At 39.1% G+C, this 19,221-nt stretch overlaps 3 protein-coding genes across 4 annotated transcripts in view; 1 reads left to right on the top strand and 2 right to left on the bottom strand.

Annotated features, from left to right (window-relative positions):
- trim33 (tripartite motif containing 33) overlaps nt 1-1,771 on the bottom strand; it is a 37,064-nt gene extending 35,293 nt beyond the window's left edge. Inside the window, exon 1 of the mRNA XM_084916466.1 lies at nt 1,125-1,771. Within this exon, the coding sequence (XP_084772592.1) occupies nt 1,125-1,770 (646 nt within the window). The 5' untranslated portion in view covers nt 1,771. The remainder of the gene's footprint in view (nt 1-1,124) is intronic.
- Nucleotides 1,772-6,350: 4,579 nt separating this feature from the next.
- bcas2 (BCAS2 pre-mRNA processing factor) lies at nt 6,351-11,895 on the top strand. The gene is made up of 7 exons (XM_084917566.1): nt 6,351-6,557; nt 8,083-8,175; nt 8,270-8,340; nt 10,695-10,856; nt 10,953-11,003; nt 11,095-11,175; nt 11,263-11,895. Exons 1-7 carry the CDS (start codon nt 6,465-6,467, stop codon nt 11,387-11,389), a joined length of 678 nt encoding a protein of 225 aa, XP_084773692.1. The 5' UTR covers nt 6,351-6,464; the 3' UTR covers nt 11,390-11,895.
- Nucleotides 11,896-13,089: 1,194 nt separating this feature from the next.
- otud3 (OTU deubiquitinase 3) lies at nt 13,090-18,908 on the bottom strand. Of its 2 annotated transcripts, none has more exons than XM_084917564.1 (8): nt 18,773-18,908; nt 17,409-17,714; nt 16,695-16,843; nt 15,053-15,165; nt 14,818-14,940; nt 14,546-14,678; nt 14,094-14,281; nt 13,090-13,879 (listed from the first exon to the last, which is right to left on the bottom strand). In XM_084917564.1, exons 2-8 carry the CDS (start codon nt 17,612-17,614, stop codon nt 13,715-13,717), a joined length of 1,077 nt encoding a protein of 358 aa, XP_084773690.1. In that variant the 5' UTR covers nt 17,615-17,714; nt 18,773-18,908; the 3' UTR covers nt 13,090-13,714. The 2 variants fall into 2 exon arrangements, with proteins under 2 accessions (XP_084773690.1, XP_084773691.1); XM_084917565.1 differs by having other exon boundaries at nt 17,409-17,662.
- Nucleotides 18,909-19,221: the final 313 nt, after the last annotated feature.

Here is a 19,221-nt window from a genome sequence, read left to right as displayed (position 1 = left end):
CTACCAACACAAACCCTGGTCTGCTTTCCTGTTTTCACTAAGCAGACATGGCACAGCTGCGTTTTTCATCAAAAGTCTAACTCTGCTCTCAGGATAAAGCTTTTGGTACACCAGCTGAAACGATCAGCCCTGGGGTGCTCTTGCCAAGCATCTGACAATCAGGCTTACCAAAAATTTATCAGAACCCAGGAGCCTACATTAGTCAGACTTTAGGATGTGTCCACTCTTACAGCTACAAAGGTAGCAAATATGGTAACAAGAAACACCTTCACTGCATCATTATGTTGCACCGCATTTACAAGACCTTATCTTGGAATTATGATTTTTACATCACATACTAAGTGAGCTAATCAGGGAAGATAAGGGAAAATATAACTATCAAGAGAGCTAAATACATGAAAAGATAAATTCCACACTCTACAGCAGTCCCTGCAGTTGCATTTCAATGACAACTTAGCACTCACATGTCTATTAAGTGCTGTACACACGACAAACATTTGGGTTTCTAGAAATCAGAATACATGTGTATAAACATTTTCAACTCCATCTCTCTGCAGATGAATGCTTCTTTGTTACAAGTTGTAACCGAAGCCTCGATTATACTCGGATGCGGACACAGACACGGACATATGAAGACACCACGGTAGTAGTCATTCCTGTTATGCTTCTTATGCACAGAGTATGCAGTGGTGCATGAGAAGCAGCAGCCCACAGTATTGTGATCAGCATCCATCCTATGTTTTAGCTGCTGTCTACTGATAAGTATAGAAAGGAGCCTGCTGAAAGGAAGTGAGACCCCTGCATAGCCGCCTTCTTCTTGTAATTCAAGCGGTTTTAATTCGTGTTGCTTACTGCTGTTTTCCATGTTTGTTACGGTGGACGTTATTAATTCGTGGCACTTAGGATTCTCGCCACGGACAGACTGACTACCTACCCAACAACAAGCTCGTCGTTTTGAAAGGTCAAGAGTCAAAATAAGCAAACAGGTGCCACATGGTCCACCTCAATCGCGATCGTTTACCCTTTCAGGTGCTGAATCCCAAACTTCCGATGAACAGCGTTAACTGAGAACAGATGAGCGACCCAAAAAGCGGCGAGGCCTGCTTACTTGGGGATAAACTCACCTATGTGCGTGTCCGTTTGTCCGTGCGGTCCAGGAACCTGTACGCTTATCTGTCTGTCTGGTTGCGGGATACATTTCAGGCAAAAGGAATGCAGACAAGGCAGAAGTTTTGGTTCACAGTCTCGGCTCTGAAGACTTTGTTTACACACTGCGCACGTATCCAGTAAATTAATAGGAGTGGATACCGGCGTGGCCGCAGAAGCCGCGGGAGGGGGGGACATTTTAGCGGCGAGCCCACCGACAGGAGCATCCCCGACAGCTTCAGCCGCAGTCGGCTCTGCATTAGTGCTACTGGTCCCAGCCGGGCTAGCGCTACCGTTGGTTTCTCCTCCCGCACCAGCAGCCCCGCTGCTGCCGCTGCTACTGCTGCTGCTAACGTCTCCACCTTCACTGCTGGGTGTAGGAGCCTCGTTTGCGTTCTCACGGGGCTCGCCTTCTTCGTCCCCCTTTGTATTTGTTTCTATGACTATTACTGCATTATCGGTTTTCGTCTCTGGCGGCTCGGTATCTTGAAGTGAAGGCACGGAGTCCGACTTAGCAGACGTTTCCATATCCTCTTCGCCTTTGTTATCCGCCATCTTCCTTCCTCTTAGAACCGCTGCACATCCTGCGTAACTTCTCGAATCAGGAGTACGTGTGGACGTCATGACGTCGACGCCCCTTTGATTTTCCTGCACACGTGATGCAATCTGGGCTCTGTGCATGAGCTGAAACACTTTCCGAAAGAAATGAAAAGGCGTTAGTAGAGAAATACTATAAAGTAAATTAACAAACAAATGTAAGTTTGTTGACAGCCGATTAAACTTTGAGCCACAAACTTTGCTAACAGTTTCTGCGTAAATATCACAATATATTACTTTTGTCCCCTATCTTAGGGACAGAGAAGGAAAGAGAAGGAGAATGGGCTGTTGTTTGTAATTTGCACATCTGGTTTACATCTGGGTTTAACTGATGTCAGGAGTTTTTATGTGGTATTAAATTAAAGCCTTTGATATATTTAAATTTCACTTAAAATTAAACATATGTAGATAAGATGTGTAAAATATATTAATGAACCCTATATGTATATATATATATATATATATATATATATATATATATATATATATATATATATATATATATATATATATATATATATATATATATATATATATATATATATCGGCACAGTTTGAGGATACCTCTTACTCCTACAGCTGCCAATAATCATCAGCACAACGTGAGTCAGCACAGGGAATGCTGACTGGTTGAGAAGGCGAGTGTGGTTGGAGGCGTCCTAAACGATGCCTTCGCAGAGCCTGCGTTTGCAATAGTAACGTCAACAGTGGTGTGGCGTGGTGCACGAGTCCACAAGAATGTATGGATTTGAGCCTTGTGGGTAACTCCACCTCCTTTACCAACACTTTGCATCTTCTTGTTTCTCTAACTTCAGTGCAGCCCAGTTAGATTGAATTCAAATACATTTTATTAGCATCAAATTTTAAATGATCGATATTATCTATAATAATTATCTGAATAGTACTAATGTTGAAATTAACAGTGTAATGATGTATAGTATTTAAAGTGTCTGTGTGCATGCTTATGTGTGTGGATTTAGACACTGAATGCATGTGATCCTCCTTGTGTAGACTGGGTTGGTTTGTTTTTTTCCAGATTTTTAGAGGGTTTTTTTTTTTAACTAAATCAAAACCAACTGAGTCCAGTGCCCAGAGTGAAATGTTTCTTGTGTTACTGAATGTTTTATATTATAGGAGGGAGCAAATCTCTTTCTCAGCATTTTATTCCAACATTTTATCCATTGGTTGCCAGGATCTTCTATTTCTAGTTCAATCTGTACTTGGCCAGAATCTGTCTTTTTCATTTTTTATCCGTAGTAGTAAAACAATATTCAGCCAAATCATATTCTTTCTTTCTTTTTTTCAGGGCCAAACTATTTTTTTTTTTAAATTATGTCCAGCTTTTATAGCAGTCCTTGTTCTGTAGAATTTACTAAAGACTACCTGTAAGAGAAAACATTATGAGTTTTAACACCCAGTGTGAATAGTTCCCTAAAAGTTTATTTTCTTCATCTGGATGTGGCATCTTAGTGATAGAAAGAGTGAATTTGCATAAATAAATATATATATGTACAATATGTATACATTTTATTTGACTGTTGGAATACAGCTGAATGATTCAGCAATCACTGACACTGATGCTAAGGCTGTAGGGGTCTGATTTGTCTCCTCTCCTATGAATGTGTGAAATGAGACCTTTACACCAGATGTTAGGACAATATCCTGATTGGAGGATCTTACTGATCAGCTTCAGCATCAACTAGATGAATATCTGCAAACAAGACAGGAACATGACATCCTGCCATGTTCTGTGTTCTGTGTTTCTGGATGTTTGCCTTTTCCATGTTCTTCCCTGCCTGTGCCTTCCTGTTTGTCAGTGTGAGTGAGTTCTGTCTCTCTTTTCAGTTACGTCCTGTCTTATTGTGGAAGTCATTGCCTCTGTATCTCATCTTGTGTTTCTCTTCCTGTCTTTGTTCTTAACACACCTTTGTTATTATTTGTCAGGGCCTAATTGTGTCTACTTATTCCTTGTTATCTTCCTTGCATGTCTGTGTGTTTTTTCTGTCTTTTTTATATTTGTTTTATTAGTTGTTAGTTTTGAACTTCTTCTTAACACTTGACACCATGACGTAACATTTAACTTAGCAGTGTGTTGTAATATTCTTCTTATTAAAATTTGATTAACATAGCTTTGTTTTGAAAACCAAGTAACTTGGTTCATTTGTTGACTTATTGTCTTATCTCTCTGTGACCTGACTTTAATATTGACCACAAAGTTCATGCAATCTCCAAAATCATAAATAATCTGCCTTTATCTTGCAGAGTCATTAATGTCAGTAAAAACACGTTTGACGTGGAGCTGGAGTATCTGCATTAGCAGGCTAATAGCACACCACAGATTTACACCTATTTTCATTAAATGACCTTCTGTCTCCACCATCTTCTCCACCACTCATCCAGTTCCCTCACTGTGTCCAGTTTATGAGTCTGTAAGACTGTTATAGCTTAAAGAACAATACACATTTAAACAATCCACGTGTACCACTGAGAAATTCCGCAGTACTATTATTTATGATGTGAATCCCAAATGAAAACACCATCTGCACTGGAGGACTAATGGGGCTCGCTTAGATTCCATCTCGAGATTTAATAAAAAAATCATGATTTCATAAATCCTCAGTCAGATGAAATTGCCTAAAAGAACAGAGCTATTTAGCTCCTTACTTTTGTCACCTAAGCTTCAAAGTAAATTATTTACTTCAAAGGCTTTATATTACCCATAACAGGGTGGGGTCTGCTCATGTGAGAAGGAGAATGAGGAAACAGGCGTTTTAAGAAAGTATGGTTTTATGAAGGGTTTTAAAGGGCTTAGGGGCAATAAATGTGTCATTTTTTATGATAATAGAAACATTTATAGTTAAACTCTGGCCAATAGTGTGATACAGAAAGAATGATAACCAAACATTAATGATTAAGCCGTGTTAAGTATCAAAGACTGGATGGAAGGCTTTTTTTTTAAGCTGAAGACTTAAGCAAGTCTGAATAAGCAAAACGTATGGAAGAAATTGTTTTTTGAAAATTAAACATCGCAAGGAATCTCTATTATTTGTCTCAATAATTTAAAAGGGAATGGGATGCAGTTTCTGCTTTGGTGGATGATAGGGCCCTTTGGATCAAACAAATACATTTTAAATTCAGTGTTAAGAAACCGCAATGGGGTAGAAGAACAGTCAGAATGATGTCTTTTAGTTTACCAAATTTAAGGGAACATGAGTGATATAAGGAAAGATGATTAAAAATACAGAAGAAATAATAGACTAATTTACAGATTTGGACATACTGAACTAAATAGTATAATATTCAAAATGTGTTAAACTTTACAAATAGATGTGACCCACATGGACAAGAAACAGTAGAGAATGTTGCCTCACTGTCAGAAATATGACGCATCTGATAGATATTTTACACTCAAGTACTCAAGAAATGAGTAATAGTAAGTCAGAATCTTAGACAAGCTAATTTGGCTAGTAGAACATTGGGACTATTTCATAGAGCACCAGGAGGGTCACACACACAGAATTATAGCATTTCATGAATTAATAATTAACTGGCCAATAAAATATTCATCAGTAAATGAATTTTCAAATTCATTTTTAATTTATTCTATTTATTAAGACATCAATAAAACAATTAATTATTTGATAATTCAATGCTCAATAAAAAGAGGAGTTAAATCTTTCTTTAAAATGTTAAAAACAGATTTTCAAAATCTCTTACGAAATAAAATTTAAAGATAGAAATAAATAAATGGATTCCTAAATTAAACTAGGAATCCAAACTTTTCTGAAATCTAAAATAATGCTTGTTTCCCTTTTCGATTCATTCTCGTTTCCCATTAGCTATTGGACTACCCTCTCCGATGAGGCATCAAAGGTTTGGTAAAATAATATGAGCACTAACAAGTTGTGTAGGGTCATGTTAGGATTGCACAACTGGGATGTGACATTGTACTATGACTAATTTGCTTTGTTTTATTCACAAAGACCAAAAGAGTCATGGAAAGGTCACACGGAGAAGCTAATCAAATAGATAATCCTGCAATAATAAGATCATTGATTTATTGTTTAGACTCAACATACTGCTGAGGAGGTCAGGGTTTCCAAAATGGAGAATCCAATAGCTAAGGAAAGGAAATGGAATTAAAAAGGAGGGATGTCATTTTAAATGTCAGAAAAGTTTGCCTTTCAGTTTTTAACTCCATTTACCAATTTCTCTTATTAAATCGTATTTTTTTCAACTATTTTGAAAATCTGTTTTTAAATTTTTAATTTCAGGCTACTTTTTAAATTATGTTTTAACAAGCATTTCATATATTTTTCTGTTAACCCCTTTTCAGGTTGAGATATTTCATAATGGATTAATAGTTTGTAGAAATATGTATTTTTAATCCCTATTGATTGATCAAATAATGAATTACTTTGTTAATGACTAAATAAAAAGAGGACATTGAAAACGTAATTTACTAATTAATGTTTTATTGCACATTTAATTATGAATTCATGGCATGCTTTATTTCGATGTGAGCTATGCTCCATACGTTTTGTCCACGCTTCAAAGAAGAAACATTAAGATAAACACTCCATACCATGCGGTGGCGCTAAAGCACCAATTCGAAGAAGACGCGAAGTTAAAGAAGAAGAAAGGGGACACTTGGGTTTTGAGTTTATTTAGCAGAAAGCGAGACAGTTCAACAAAGTGAACGATATATAGACTGATTAAAAATGGCCGGGACGGCTTCAGTAGCTGGAGAAGTGTTTGTAGATGCTCTGCCATATTTCGACCAAGGTTACGATGCGGCAGGTGTGAGAGAAGCGGTGAGTAAAAGGGCAGTTCGAACACAGCGTGTTAGCTAACATGCTACATGGCACACTGCAATGTTTCAGCGGACACTGTAAGTTTGATATCTGAAGCCAGACTCATGTCAGGACAGTGTCTTTATTATATAGATTAAATGAAGTCTTGAAAAACCCACTTTTTTATATTTTATTTTATAAAAAAGCGAAATAGATGTGTCGATTAATTGAATAGTTTTTCCCTTTTCCCATTTTTAAGAATCGGTTCTTGACAGCTACCCTTCGACTGAGATAATTTCTCATGAAGTGAACAGTAGATTGGTCAAGTGATGGTCCAGATGTATCTCTCAGGTCCGGTGTCAGGTCTTTGCTATGTTTTTCTCATTTCTTAAAGACATGACTTTCAGATTCACTAGATAGTTCTTAGGTCTGCCACTTCTTCTTTTGTTCAATTTCTTCAAATTTCACAACAGGCAGAGAAATACCAAATTTAACAGCTCTTTGGCAATCAACTTGTTGACCCAAAACAATATTTTATGAATTCTTTCGGGGTTTTTCTTTTTAATTTCTTTTTATTTTGTAGATTTAACAAAAGAAATGGGGGGAATTAGATGTTATTGTAAGAGGCTGCTGGTGACAAAGTATTTAAACATACAATTTAAGTTGGGTTTTCTCACTGAAAACAAGTGAGAAAGCAGCCCGTGTCCAAAGAAAACTTTTGAAGGATCTTCACAAAGCCTAATATATATTGGTGTCAGTGTTTTCAATAATTTCTTCGTGGTCACTACTAAACACTTCCCTGATCAAGACATTTTCCCTGGATCCTCCATTGGCTCTCATCACATCTAAGGTACACAGATTACTGCTGTTTGTGTCATGCAGCTCTACAGTCTGTAGTAAGAGCAGCTGACAACAGAAAAGCACTCTTGACACTCCCACGGCATTGTGTGCAACATCATTTGGCAAAAAACAGTTACTCATTCAGCACTTAAAGATTTTTCTGAAATCTGACAAAAATATGAAGGCATCTATTGCGTATGTTTGAATTTTATTCTCTTAGTATGTGAGCAGTATTTAATGTTTTCTTGATTTGATCAATGACTGTACTTGTCCAGTTATTGATCTCCTTCAGGCTCAAGAATAAGATTGCATCTGTCTTTAGATCAACAAGACAAACATTTGGATAAAACACTCAAAAGGGACATCAAATCCTGTACATATTGTTGCAGTAGAATATTTGAATATGGTAGCAATGGGAATGTTTGATCTTTCACTAGTCTGTTATCAGAAGTTATGTTCTCTAAGGGTCTGATTCATTTTTCCATGTGTATGGAAAAAAGAGAAGTGTACCTTTTTAACCAATAAGTATTACCCCACAGTTTCAAAACTGATGAATTCCTAATTAAAAGGCTACACCTCAAAGAGTTTCAGTTGTCGAATAACAAGAAGTGAATTGTGCAACTCTAATGCAATTCATTTCAAGTGAATTTCCCAGTGGCTGCAAAATATTCCCCGTGCCAGACACGAATCCTGTTTCTTCCTTCAGGCAGCAGCGTTGGTCGAAGAAGAGACCAGAAGATACCGACCTACAAAAAACTACCTGAGTTACCTGCCTACTCCTGATTTCTCTGCTTTTGAGGTGATGAACTCATCAGAAGTTTAAAACCTTGTTAGTGGTTTCAGCTGCTGACAAGGAAATAATGGTGCTTCTTCTTTGTTCTCACCCCCTTCAGACAGAAATAATGAGGAATGAATTTGAGCGGTTGGCAGCTCGGCAGCCGATGGAACTCCTGAGTATGAAGAGGTAAATCCTGCCAGCTGTAAGAGCCTGATGGTAGCTTAGCTGCAAGTTGAGCTTTTTGCTTATTTGCCACAGAGGAAGAGAGATGCATTCATATAGTCAACCTACTACACTGCTTCTAAGTTCTTTCTAGGCTGTTCACCCATTCACTGATTTACACTGTAAAGTTGTTTTTAATGCAGTGTAGTCTCGGGGCCCAAAGATCACAACCATTCAGTTAAAGTTAGTCAAGGATGATGCAAAATATGGTTCTTAAATTGTTGATCTGCTGTTGTGCAGTCCTGTGAGTTTTTGTCCAAAGCTTCAGCTGTTGGTCACATTTGACTTAAGAATATTTTCGTATACAGAGGGTTCATGGTCAACTCAGTGACTGCAAGCTGCCCAGGCCAAGTGGCTGCGAAACAAGCACAAATCCACCGTGCTTGATAGTTGATGTGAGGCGCTTGTGCTGATGTGCTGTGTTTGGTTTTTACAGAAGTGTTTTGGTTTGTTCAAATGCAACTTTTTCTGATTTTACTGTCCTAAACGTTAACATTTAACATGCTAATCTAGGATTGTAGCATCGTTTTAACAAACGGTCAAAACTTCAGCTCTTATAGAGGTGCTCACAGGTGCTGATGATTAGTTACTAAATTACATTTGAGTGACATGATACAGTCATAATTCATATGGAAGCATGATGGATGTACTTAGTTTTTCACAGGATTTCATAGATTCTTGTGAAAAAACTGTTTTTATACAACTTGACTTGCTTTTCCAGTAGTAGCTGTATCCCTCCCCTTCTTTAATTACACAACTGTTCAAGTCACATGCCATATCATACATGATTCTGGCACCACAGTAAAAAAAAAAAAAAAAAAAAAAAAATAGAAATTCAACATTTTATGTAGCACTTAAATGATTTCCACATTTTCGGAGGTCGGTTAACTCAGCTTTTGTTGTTGTTGTTGTTGTTGTTTTTTTAAATGTATGTTGTTGATAGTATTCCAACATCTTTGGAAAACGGGGTAGTAACTGAGATGTGAGTGAAGTTGGCCCCCCACTTTCTTCAAATCCAACAAAAGTGGTGTCACATGTTTGTGCTACAAAAATTTTGTTTGTGCCACTATCATTTCAAAGATATTAATAAAAGTTTCTAGAGGTCATCTAAGGTCAGGAGGTAGATGACTTCTTCGGTACAGTAATGATGGTGGAGGCTTCAATGCATGTGGGAACGACAGCCTGACCCTAATGATGTGTTAAAGATGTCTATGAAGACATTTGTGAGTTCCACAGCATAGTCCGTCAGTGCTCGTCCTAGGATGTTATCAGGACCTGGAGCTTTGCTTGTATTGATTTTGGCAAGGGATCTCCACACACTGTCTGGGGATTGTGTCACCACGGTCTGCAGAGTGGGCTTGTAGTCTGTGATGGTTTGTATTCCTTGTCACTGCCTCCGAGTATCTCTGCTATTGCCAAAGCTTTGCAAAATCCTCCTGGATTACTGCCTTTTCATCTCTGATGCCAAGTGACAGGTTTGCCCTTGTTGTTCTTAGGCTCACCTAATCCTTGGCTCTGAAGGCTGCATTTCTCAACCTTAGGAGCCTTTAGACCTCACCTGTGAGCCATGGTTTCTGATTGGCCCGGACAGTGATAGCCCTGGTCTCTGTGACATCATCGATGCATTTTGGGATGTAGGCAATGACAGTTTCGGTATATTCCTGAAAGTCTGTGGTGTTGTCGTGTGTGGCAGCCTTTTTAAAGATCTCCCAGTCTGTGGTGGAAAAGCAGTCTTGCAGTGCCATCAATTTTGTCTGATTTGGGTAATGTGGGGGGGCTGGTTGACCTTTTGATCTTTAAATTTTCTTTAATATCTTTAAAATGATAGCAGCACAAACAAAAATTTTAGCAGCACAAACGTTTGATACCACTTTTGTTGGTTTTGAAGAAGGTGGGGGGGGGGGCAACTTCACTCACATGTAACTTAGTATTTTTCTGCTATTTTTTTTTTTTTTTTTTTGCCTTCATTTCTGTTTATTGTTTCACATGTTAAAGTTTAACCCTCTGCTGTAAAAGGCTGTTGGGGTATTATCATCACCCGGGCAGGCAGCGTGGACACCTAAGTTTGTTAATGCAATAACTAAAGAAAGAAAGCAACATAGCAGCTGTCATAAGTGCATCTACTAAAAATCTCAGATGAGTTCTCGGTGACCGCAACCTCAAGTTCAGAGGTCAAGTTTTCTGAAAACCTTGTGAGAGCGATAATTGAAGAACCCAGCAATGTAGGATTTTTCAAGTTGATACCATCGGCGTGTCTACTAGACAGAGGGGTAGCACTGGTGATCACCAGTATTTTAATAAATGTTTTCCTCATTGAGGTATGAGTTACCGGCGCCCTCATCAGGACAGAAGAATGACATTACAGCGTGGCAGGAGTGCGTGAACAACTCGATGGCCCAGCTGGAGCACCAGGCGGTCCGTATCGAGAACCTGGAGCTCATGTCGCATTATGGAACCAACGCATGGAAGGCCTACAACGAGTGCGTACAGTCTCCAGATCCAGTCTGCACAGTGTTGATGTCTGTGGGGAAATACTGCTAACACGTGTCGTGTTTGATTTTTTTTTTTTTTTTCAGCAACTTGGCCTTCATGATCGAGATGGCACAAAAGGAACTTCACAAATTCAGGTGAGTTCATTGCCTCAAACTTTTTGCTCCAAAACACGGTGTTTAATGTGTTTTAATATTTACCTGTTGGTGTGTTTGTTCTGCCACACAGGAAGCAAATTCAGGATTTGAACTGGCAGCGTAAGAACGATCAGTTGGCAGCAGGAGCCAAACTCAGAGAGCTGGAGTCTAAGTATGTTGTTGGAAGATTTTACGTTTGTATCATTGACGCACAGAAGTTTTCCCTCTGTTTTAACATCTGTATTTGTGCCCTCAACAGCTGGGTGTCACTGGTCAGTAAGAACTATGAGATCGAGCGGGCAATCGTTCAGCTGGAAAACGAAGTCACTCAACTCCGGCAACAGCAGGGAGACGAAAACAAGGAGAACATCCGACAGGACTTTTAGGAGCTACTGATCCCTCGGATTCCATCTTGGCTTGTGAGGCTAACAGGACTAAGAAGCAACCTTAGGACTGAAGTTTTTTTTGCGAAATACGCCCATGAATCTCAATTTGCAGCACACAGACTACCACTGTACACCTTATTCCAGTGTAAAAACACGACACAATACATCATCTTTTCACAAACGGAAAGTTGAACACAATAAAACAGCTTTTGTTGCCTCACGTGGTTTGGTAGGACAGGCAGATTAAATATCACATGTGACATTATTTAGTCTGTTGGCTGTAAGTGCTAATGATATTATAGCATTAGCGTTTAGTATTTTGTCACATGAGCTCATTTCGGAAGTTTACATCGACCTGATTCTTCAAGCTCTCTTCCAGCTCAACAGTGTGTTTGGAAAAATGTACATAGTTTGTTGTTTGAAGCCAGACTCATCTTTATGAGCTCCAGCATGACTTCAATTAATGTAATTTTTTAAAGCGGTTTTAATAAATTGAACTTTTCTTATATTGTAGTGTGAATTTGAACTCTTATTAATATTTCCCTTTCTTTTTTAAACTTGGTCTGATATCCATTATATTTTATTCTAATTTAAAATCATAAAACACACCAGTTTCTTCTTTCCTGTAAGGCACAGCAGCCTTGGTTAGCTATATCCTCCTACAAGGGGGCCTTGGTGTGCTCGTTTACACAATACTCTTACAGTTCAGTCCCTCAGTTCATGTACTGTTCAGCTGAAGCTAGTAGCTTTAGCACTTCTGTTAAACCAGCTTCCCATCTGATTGGCTGCCGCTCACAAACAGAAGAACATCAGGTGAGTTGAGCTGTCTGCCTCAGATGACAATTTTAAGGGGATCTCCACTCACCAATATCACACAGGTAATAGAAAAAAGCTGAAACAGAAACAAACGCAGTCTAAATCTGACCTTTAGGCTCTCAGGGAATACTTGAGTTCATGACAGGAAGTAATTTAATAGCTTCCCTTTTTAAACATTCAGTGTACACAAGGTTGAAGGAATATTAAACATAATGAGATTAGGCTAGTTAGTATCCATAATAACATATCAACACGTGCATGTCCCTGTATACTAGACTCGTTTATTGGCAGCAGCTTTACTGAGTGCAAGATCATTTATTACACCTAAGTGCACAAATATCCGGTGACAGACTACTGTTGGCTAACTAAATTACAGCACTATGCACAAATTAGTGGGATCATTGACAGTGACACGGGGTGGGAAAATGTCAAGAAACCGAATTAAATACAGGATTTCTGCATTTGCTTTATAATATCGAGAAGCTTCTGTAAAGGCTTCACAGTGTAGTGGTTTACACATTTTGTTAAGAAGCAAACAATCTTCAGTATGCTTCCTGGAGGAGAGACAAATGTTGAGGTATCCTTCAGCAAGATATTGGACCCCCTGTGTCCTCTGATGCACCCGTGTGAGGGTTACACAAAGTAAAGAGAAAAACTACGCTTGTAGTAAAAAGCTCAGAGTAGAAAGGTGATGTATAAGTGCAGCACATTTTCTACCCGCTGTGGTGAATAAGGGAGCAGCTGTCAGCATCCTTCCTTTGTGTCTGTTAAAATGATGTGATCATTTCTCTTAATGCCATATTAATTAAAAAAAACAAACAAAAAAAAGACAAATTCAATACTACCTTTAAACACATTACTTAATGAAAATGTCAGGAACTTACTTTGACTCATAAACCTTTAATTTAAACAGCTCGTCACCCTGGTTAGTACATAGCGTACTACTGGGTTCACACAGGAATAAAAAAAGGTAAATCTGATTTATTATTATTTATTGCCACGTTCCTTACACACACACTGTGTATAACAATCCTTTCGTCTGCTCCCCACCCCCCCCCAAATACTGAATTTATTCTTCGATCACAGACAGAACGAACATCAGAATAAACTCAAGTCTGTGGCAAATCAAAAAGCCTGGCTGTGCAAGATTGTCTGTGTGGTAATCATGAAAAGCCCGATGTCCAGCATAGAAAGGAGCTAGATAACGTAGTGCTTAAACCACATATGAGCAGCTTCTACATACACCAACACCTGGAATGGATGGAACTAAATAAAAATCCCAACAGAAGTACTGATACTCATGCGCTTTCGCTTGTCTCTTACAACATTCGCCCATCTCTCACACACACACACCAGTTTGCAGGCACCGTTAAACTCTTTGCAAAGATGCTAGAGGGTTCTCCTTAGGAAAAGTTATCCAATGTGACTGAAATTTTGACTATGTGCAAAACTTTGTGGACAGCCACCGGTAGCAAGAGTAGCAGAAGGTATTTTTGGCCATGCTCCAGTCTATATGCTGAGAGTGTTCAGAGCTGGTACTAAAGTAACAGCGTCTGGCAGGTTTTGATTCTGGTCCTGGCTTCCTTTACTCTGGAGGAACTTCTGTCGATGCCGCTCCTCCTGACGCTTCTTTTTCTCGAGCCGCTGCTGCTCTTTCCTCTGCTTGTTGGAGACCTAGGGGTGACCGAAAAAAAAGAAAAAGTCAGTTATCCTCATTGAGTAAAGTTTAAAACTGCTAAAGCATGACCAATGCTGCAAAAAGATATTTCACAAGTTAGGAACACCAATGTGAATCAATTTCATGTATAATGTGAAGTATAAAATATTGATTTAGCTAGACAGGCTCCTTTATAATGCAAATAATTAGCAGGAAACTTGTGTCCACAACCTTGGATTTTTGAATGTTGCTGCCCTCTGCTGTCTGGGTGGGATCACTGCAGTGAGCGGCTGCAGCTCTGCAGGCTGAACAGGATCCAGAGGCACACTGGCCCTGGCAGGACTGGCCCACCGCAGAGCCAACAAGCCACTCGGCGTTGATTGTCGCTGCACTCAGTTGGAGTAAGTTTTCCTCATCACCTGAGGCAAAAAAGATATAAACATGCAAATACAATCAGATCTGTTTCTGTTAGTGTCATACTAAGAGTCTCAGTTCAATGCTGGGATGTTTATGTGATCAACACAACTAGCTGTGAAAAAAATCCAAAGCATTCATGATTCTGACGATTATGTTGCTTATGTTATATTATGTTATATTATGTTATATTATGCTTATATTATATATTATGTTGCTTTCCCTCACTACTTGTTTCAACAGCTAATAATTTAAATGTAACTTCTAACCCTGGATCCCTCGATTCTTGATGGAGCTCAGGATCACGTTGTCCTCCTCTGACGCTGTAGGAGAAGACTTTTTGTGCCTGTCTCGCTGACCGTCCCCAAACTCACGCTGCTGTCCATATGAATTCTGCATATTCTGGGAACAACAATGATAAGAAAAACATCAGAAAAAATCTAGTAGAAGATGGCTCATTGGGTGCAGTGTTGACATATAAAGACACATGCTAGATGAGAGCTAACTGTTCTTTAAGTACTGGTCTGGTAGGACACCACACCTCTATGCGGAGCTGAGCAGGACTCTCAGAGTTGTCTCCTATCCGTCTCACGCTGTCATAATGGTCTCCATAGCGGTAGGCAATGTGCAGCTCTCGGCACACCTGCTTCTCTGAACCGTTGATCTGCAACAAAAACACAACATATAAACAGCGTGGTGTGCCACAGAGACATCATACAACAAATTATATTAGCGCACAAGATCAGGAGACATAATTTGAAAGTGTCTGCTCCTACCTCCCACAGTGGAGTGTTGAGCTGATGGATAACCACTTTCACCTGTTGACTGCGAGCAAACGCCACAATGGCATCGTTGCCAGCAAAAGTACCAGGCTGAGAAAGATTGGCCACTGCAAGGAAAAGAAGCACAGAGTTGTTACTGCCACAACTGCTCTCTTGAACTTTCAACACATGACTCTTAAAGTCTGTCTGTTAAAATGACTAAAGCTGTCCTATTGTATATATTACTATTTCCACATTTTTACACTAAAAAAAAAGTAAACTAAGAGATCGTATATTTATTTTGTGACACCCCGTCCCTCCCACAGGCCACTTACATACATCTGTCATTCAGAAGCAATAACCACCAGAGGTCACTGCAAAGTTTCTGGTCAAAACTGCATCCCACTGAACTCAGCTGTCTGTCTGTGCAACTATATTGCCAAAAATATTCCCTCACCTACTGAAATCATGGAATTCAGTTGTTTCAATCACTTCCATGGCCACAGGGTATAATATTCAAGCATGAAGACATGCAGACTGCTTTTACAAAGATTTGTGAAAGAATGGGTTGCTCTCAGGTACTCAGTAAATTTCAGTGTGGTACCGTGATAGGACCTGTGTAACAAGTCCAATCGTGAAATTTCCTCGCTACTAAATATTCCACAGTCGGCGGATGCTGAGGTGCATAGTGCACATAGGTTGCCAATTTCCTGCAGAGTCAAGCACTACAGACCTCCAAACTTCATGTGGCCTTCAGATTAGCTCAAGAACCATGTGTAGAGCACTTCATGGAATGGGCCTTCATGGCAGAGCAGCTGGATTCAAGCACAATACACAGTGTTGGATTAAGTGGTGTAAATTGAGCCATCACTGGACTGTGAAGCATTGGAAACAGTTCTCTGGAGTGACGAATCACACTTCTCCATCTGGAAATTTGGTGGATGAGTCTGGGTTTGGCAGTTACCATCAGAACGGTATTTGTCTGACTGCATTACGACAAGTGTAAAGTTTGTTGAAGGGGGGATTATGGTGTGGAGTTGTTTTTCAGAAGTTGGGCTTGGCTCTTTACTTACAGTGAAGGGAACTCTTAATGATTCAGCATACCAAGATATTTTGGACAAACTTTGTGGGAACAATTTGGGGATGTTCCATCATGACTATATAACAATGCATAAAGCAAAGTGCACACAGACGTGGACCTTGCCATGTGTTTGCTTTCTTCCAAGTTTCTCTTACAAGTTTGGGTTGAAAGAACTTGACTGGCCTGTACAGAGTCCTGATCTCAACTCAACAGAAAACCTCTGGGATGAATTAGAGTGGAGACTGTGAGCCAGGCCTTCTCGTCCAACATCAGTGTCTGACCTGACAAATGTACTTCTGGAAGAATGGTCAAAAACTGCCGTAAACACTTCTAAACTCTTCCCAGAAGAGTTGAAGCTGTTACAGCTGCAAAGGATGTGCCGACACCATTTTAAATACTATGGATTAAGAGTGGGATGTCAGTCAAGTTTGTATAGGTGTGAAGGCAAATACTTTTGGCAATATAGCGTAGGTACCGTTATAGATTGTGGATTGCAAGTTAGAGTAAGTCTAGCTAATCACATTGTTTTCTTGGCATATGTAGCCAATGTTACCCGCTTGCTTGTTTTTTTCTTACAGTGCTGTGCAAAGGGAACGTCATCCTCAACAAAGGGCTCAAAGTCTTGTCGATGGGATGTCATATAATCAACAGTTTCCTGGCGAAGACGCAGGTGGCCCCGGGAGTGACCCTCTAACTGGTCGCCTAGAGCTCTGAACAGACAATTCCTAAAGAACAAAAGGAAATGACAAATGACTGCCTGTGGTTGAAGGGTTTAATATACAATCTTTACCAAAATGAAGTTAAAAGTTGTTCGAATTTTTAAATCAAAGAGAGCTGCTCAGCCTTATTTTTTTCCAAGCATTTTTGAGCCCTCATAACTGATTATGTAAAGGATAAAGACAGGGCATTTTTAGAACAGATTAAATACATTTAAGCTCTTTTAAAAACTGCATCCAAAAAAATTAAAAACAAGTCCAGGTGCTCCAATCTAAAGCCAGAATTGTTTTTCAAGATATCACCATATGGGATGTGGTGGGCCAAGTTATAGGATATGAACAATCTCCTATTTACCTACATTGTGATACTAAGCCTCATTAACTAGACACAATTCCCTCTGAGTCAAAACTATTTTTAATACAGCAATAAGCTAATGCAACCTACAGACTCAACACTGGTGTTCACATGTTCACATAATAAGTTCACATAATATTTTGATCACTTTGAAATAAATGAAAAATCAGTTTAAGCAGGACCACACAGAGAGAGCAGGTCTGATATTCTGGCTCTTACCCATCTCCAGGGACTTCTCTCAGCTTGAGCCCCAGTGCTTGCAGCTGATTGGAGAAACTGACAAACTCTGCACCTTCATCGCCATCCTGAGGGCGGTTCTTGCGGTCTTTTGCGATGGCCCGGCGCACTGCCCTTTCATCCCTCTTGCGCTCCAATTCACTCTTTTTATTGCTCCGCAAAGATTTGTGCGTCTGTTTCCTCGACATGTTGACTGCACTCGTGTCTGCAGGCCTACAACACCACAGTGCGTCTCCCTGTGGCAGTGAGCAGGCGCTTCATGAAAGACTACCACACGTCTGTAACTTTCTTTTTTTAATGACAGAGAAATAGTAGATTTTTTTAATATTTCAACCAGACGGCATATTAGATCATTCTAGATTATATATATATATATATATATATATATATATATATATATATATATATATATATATAGTTTCTTGAAGGACATTCAAAGCTCTTCTTTGGCGTTTGTGATCCCACACTGCTTCAATAATGTTCAGGTCTGGGCTCTGGGGAGGCCAGTCCATGACTAATAGTGTTCCCCTATGTGTTTTTCTATTGACGTATGCTTTTACAGTGCGGCAATATGTTTGGGACCAAAATCTATCGGTTCTGTTATGTGAATGACAAACTTTCAGACAGTCTGACTGTATGAAAGCAAAATAGAAAGAAATGAGGGGTGGCTCAAGACATTTTCACAGTAGTGTACCTTTACTTCAAAAAAGCAGCATAAACTTCTTCTTTTTTTTCATTTCTTTAATATATATATATATATATATAAATCTGTCAGTATTATCTCAGATAATTTATGACGTTTTGTGACTTTAATTCTGCCAAATAATATTATTTTTTCTTGAAAATTAACAATTTCAATTTCGAAACTTTCTGGATTTTTCTTTGAAGGATATCCCCTAACCCGGCTTTGTATTTTTTTTTAATTTTACGTAATTGTTTATTTTTCTTGGCCTGTAAACATAAGCCGTGATACACTTTAGAGAAAACGCACCACGTCTAAAACGTGGTACGTTTTAGATATAAACGTCCAATAGTTTATTTTTTTTACTTCCTTTGTTTGTACTAAGCTAAATCATTTTACTTTGCTTTCTTAAATGTAGCCAATTAGTCAGCAGTATGGAAGCTAACTAATAAACACTTAGAAACTTAAGCGGGTACGGAGTTACTCGCTATCTACTTAGCTCAAACGAAGCGTTTTCGGCGACAGCTTAGCTGTTAGCTAGCATTAGCGGCTAGGTGCAGAGTACTCAACAGCTGGAGAGATTACATAACAAATCATCTCTTGTCTTTATCACTACATCATGACACACCGAGTAACTTAACATAGTTGACGTGCTGACACTTACCTTTAAAAAAACTCTGATTGACGAGATAACCAGTTTTTGTTTTTATTATGTTCTAGCTCAGAAAAGGAAAGTTGTGATTGTCCGTTTTTGTTTACAACTGAGGTTCCGCGTACGTATATCCGTGTACGTCAAAGCGTACGGAAGGAGAAATGGGCCAAACCGTAAATGCGATTAAAAAGGCTTGCAGTAGCAGCAAATTTGCTTCATTTAAACAAAGTAAACAAACAACAAGGGAAAAAAATGGCAAGACTCCAGTATCTATCTATCTCTCTTTCTTTCTATCTATCTCGTGGTCTTTAAATTCACCACCTTCCGCCTTCTTAACGTCTTCTAAGGCTACTCACAACCTACTCATTTTAATGACTCCAGTTGATGAATATAAGGCGGAGGAGTGGGCTGAAAAGTAATAAACAGGATGTTTGCAACGTTAAGAAAAACAACATCAACAA

This window comes from Perissodus microlepis, chromosome 20, assembly GCF_051167445.1.
Source record: "Perissodus microlepis isolate ML-2025 ecotype Zambia chromosome 20, ASM5116744v1, whole genome shotgun sequence".
Lineage (NCBI taxonomy): Eukaryota > Metazoa > Chordata > Actinopteri > Cichliformes > Cichlidae > Perissodus > Perissodus microlepis.
This window is presented reverse-complemented; position numbering and strand designations above follow the sequence as displayed.

What these genes read in the sequence shown, in the direction of transcription:
- bcas2 (XM_084917566.1), top strand. Translation starts at nt 6,465, where the DNA reads ATGGCCGGGACGGCTTCAGTAGCTGGAGAAGTGTTTGTAGATGCTCTG. An exon ending in CGGCAGGTGTGAGAGAAGCG is followed by an intron (nt 6,558 to 8,082) that starts GTGAGTAAAAGG and finishes TTCTTCCTTCAG; the next exon opens with GCAGCAGCGTTGGTCGAAGA. An exon ending in GAACTCCTGAGTATGAAGAG is followed by an intron (nt 8,341 to 10,694) that starts GTAAATCCTGCC and finishes TTCCTCATTGAG; the next exon opens with GTATGAGTTACCGGCGCCCT.
- otud3 (XM_084917564.1), bottom strand. Translation starts at nt 17,614, where the DNA reads ATGTCGAGGAAACAGACGCACAAATCTTTGCGGAGCAATAAAAAGAGT. An exon ending in CGTTCCCTTTGCACAGCACT is followed by an intron (nt 15,166 to 16,694) that starts GTAAGAAAAAAA and finishes TTTTCCTTGCAG; the next exon opens with TGGCCAATCTTTCTCAGCCT. An exon ending in TCAACACTCCACTGTGGGAG is followed by an intron (nt 14,941 to 15,052) that starts GTAGGAGCAGAC and finishes TTTTTGTTGCAG; the next exon opens with ATCAACGGTTCAGAGAAGCA.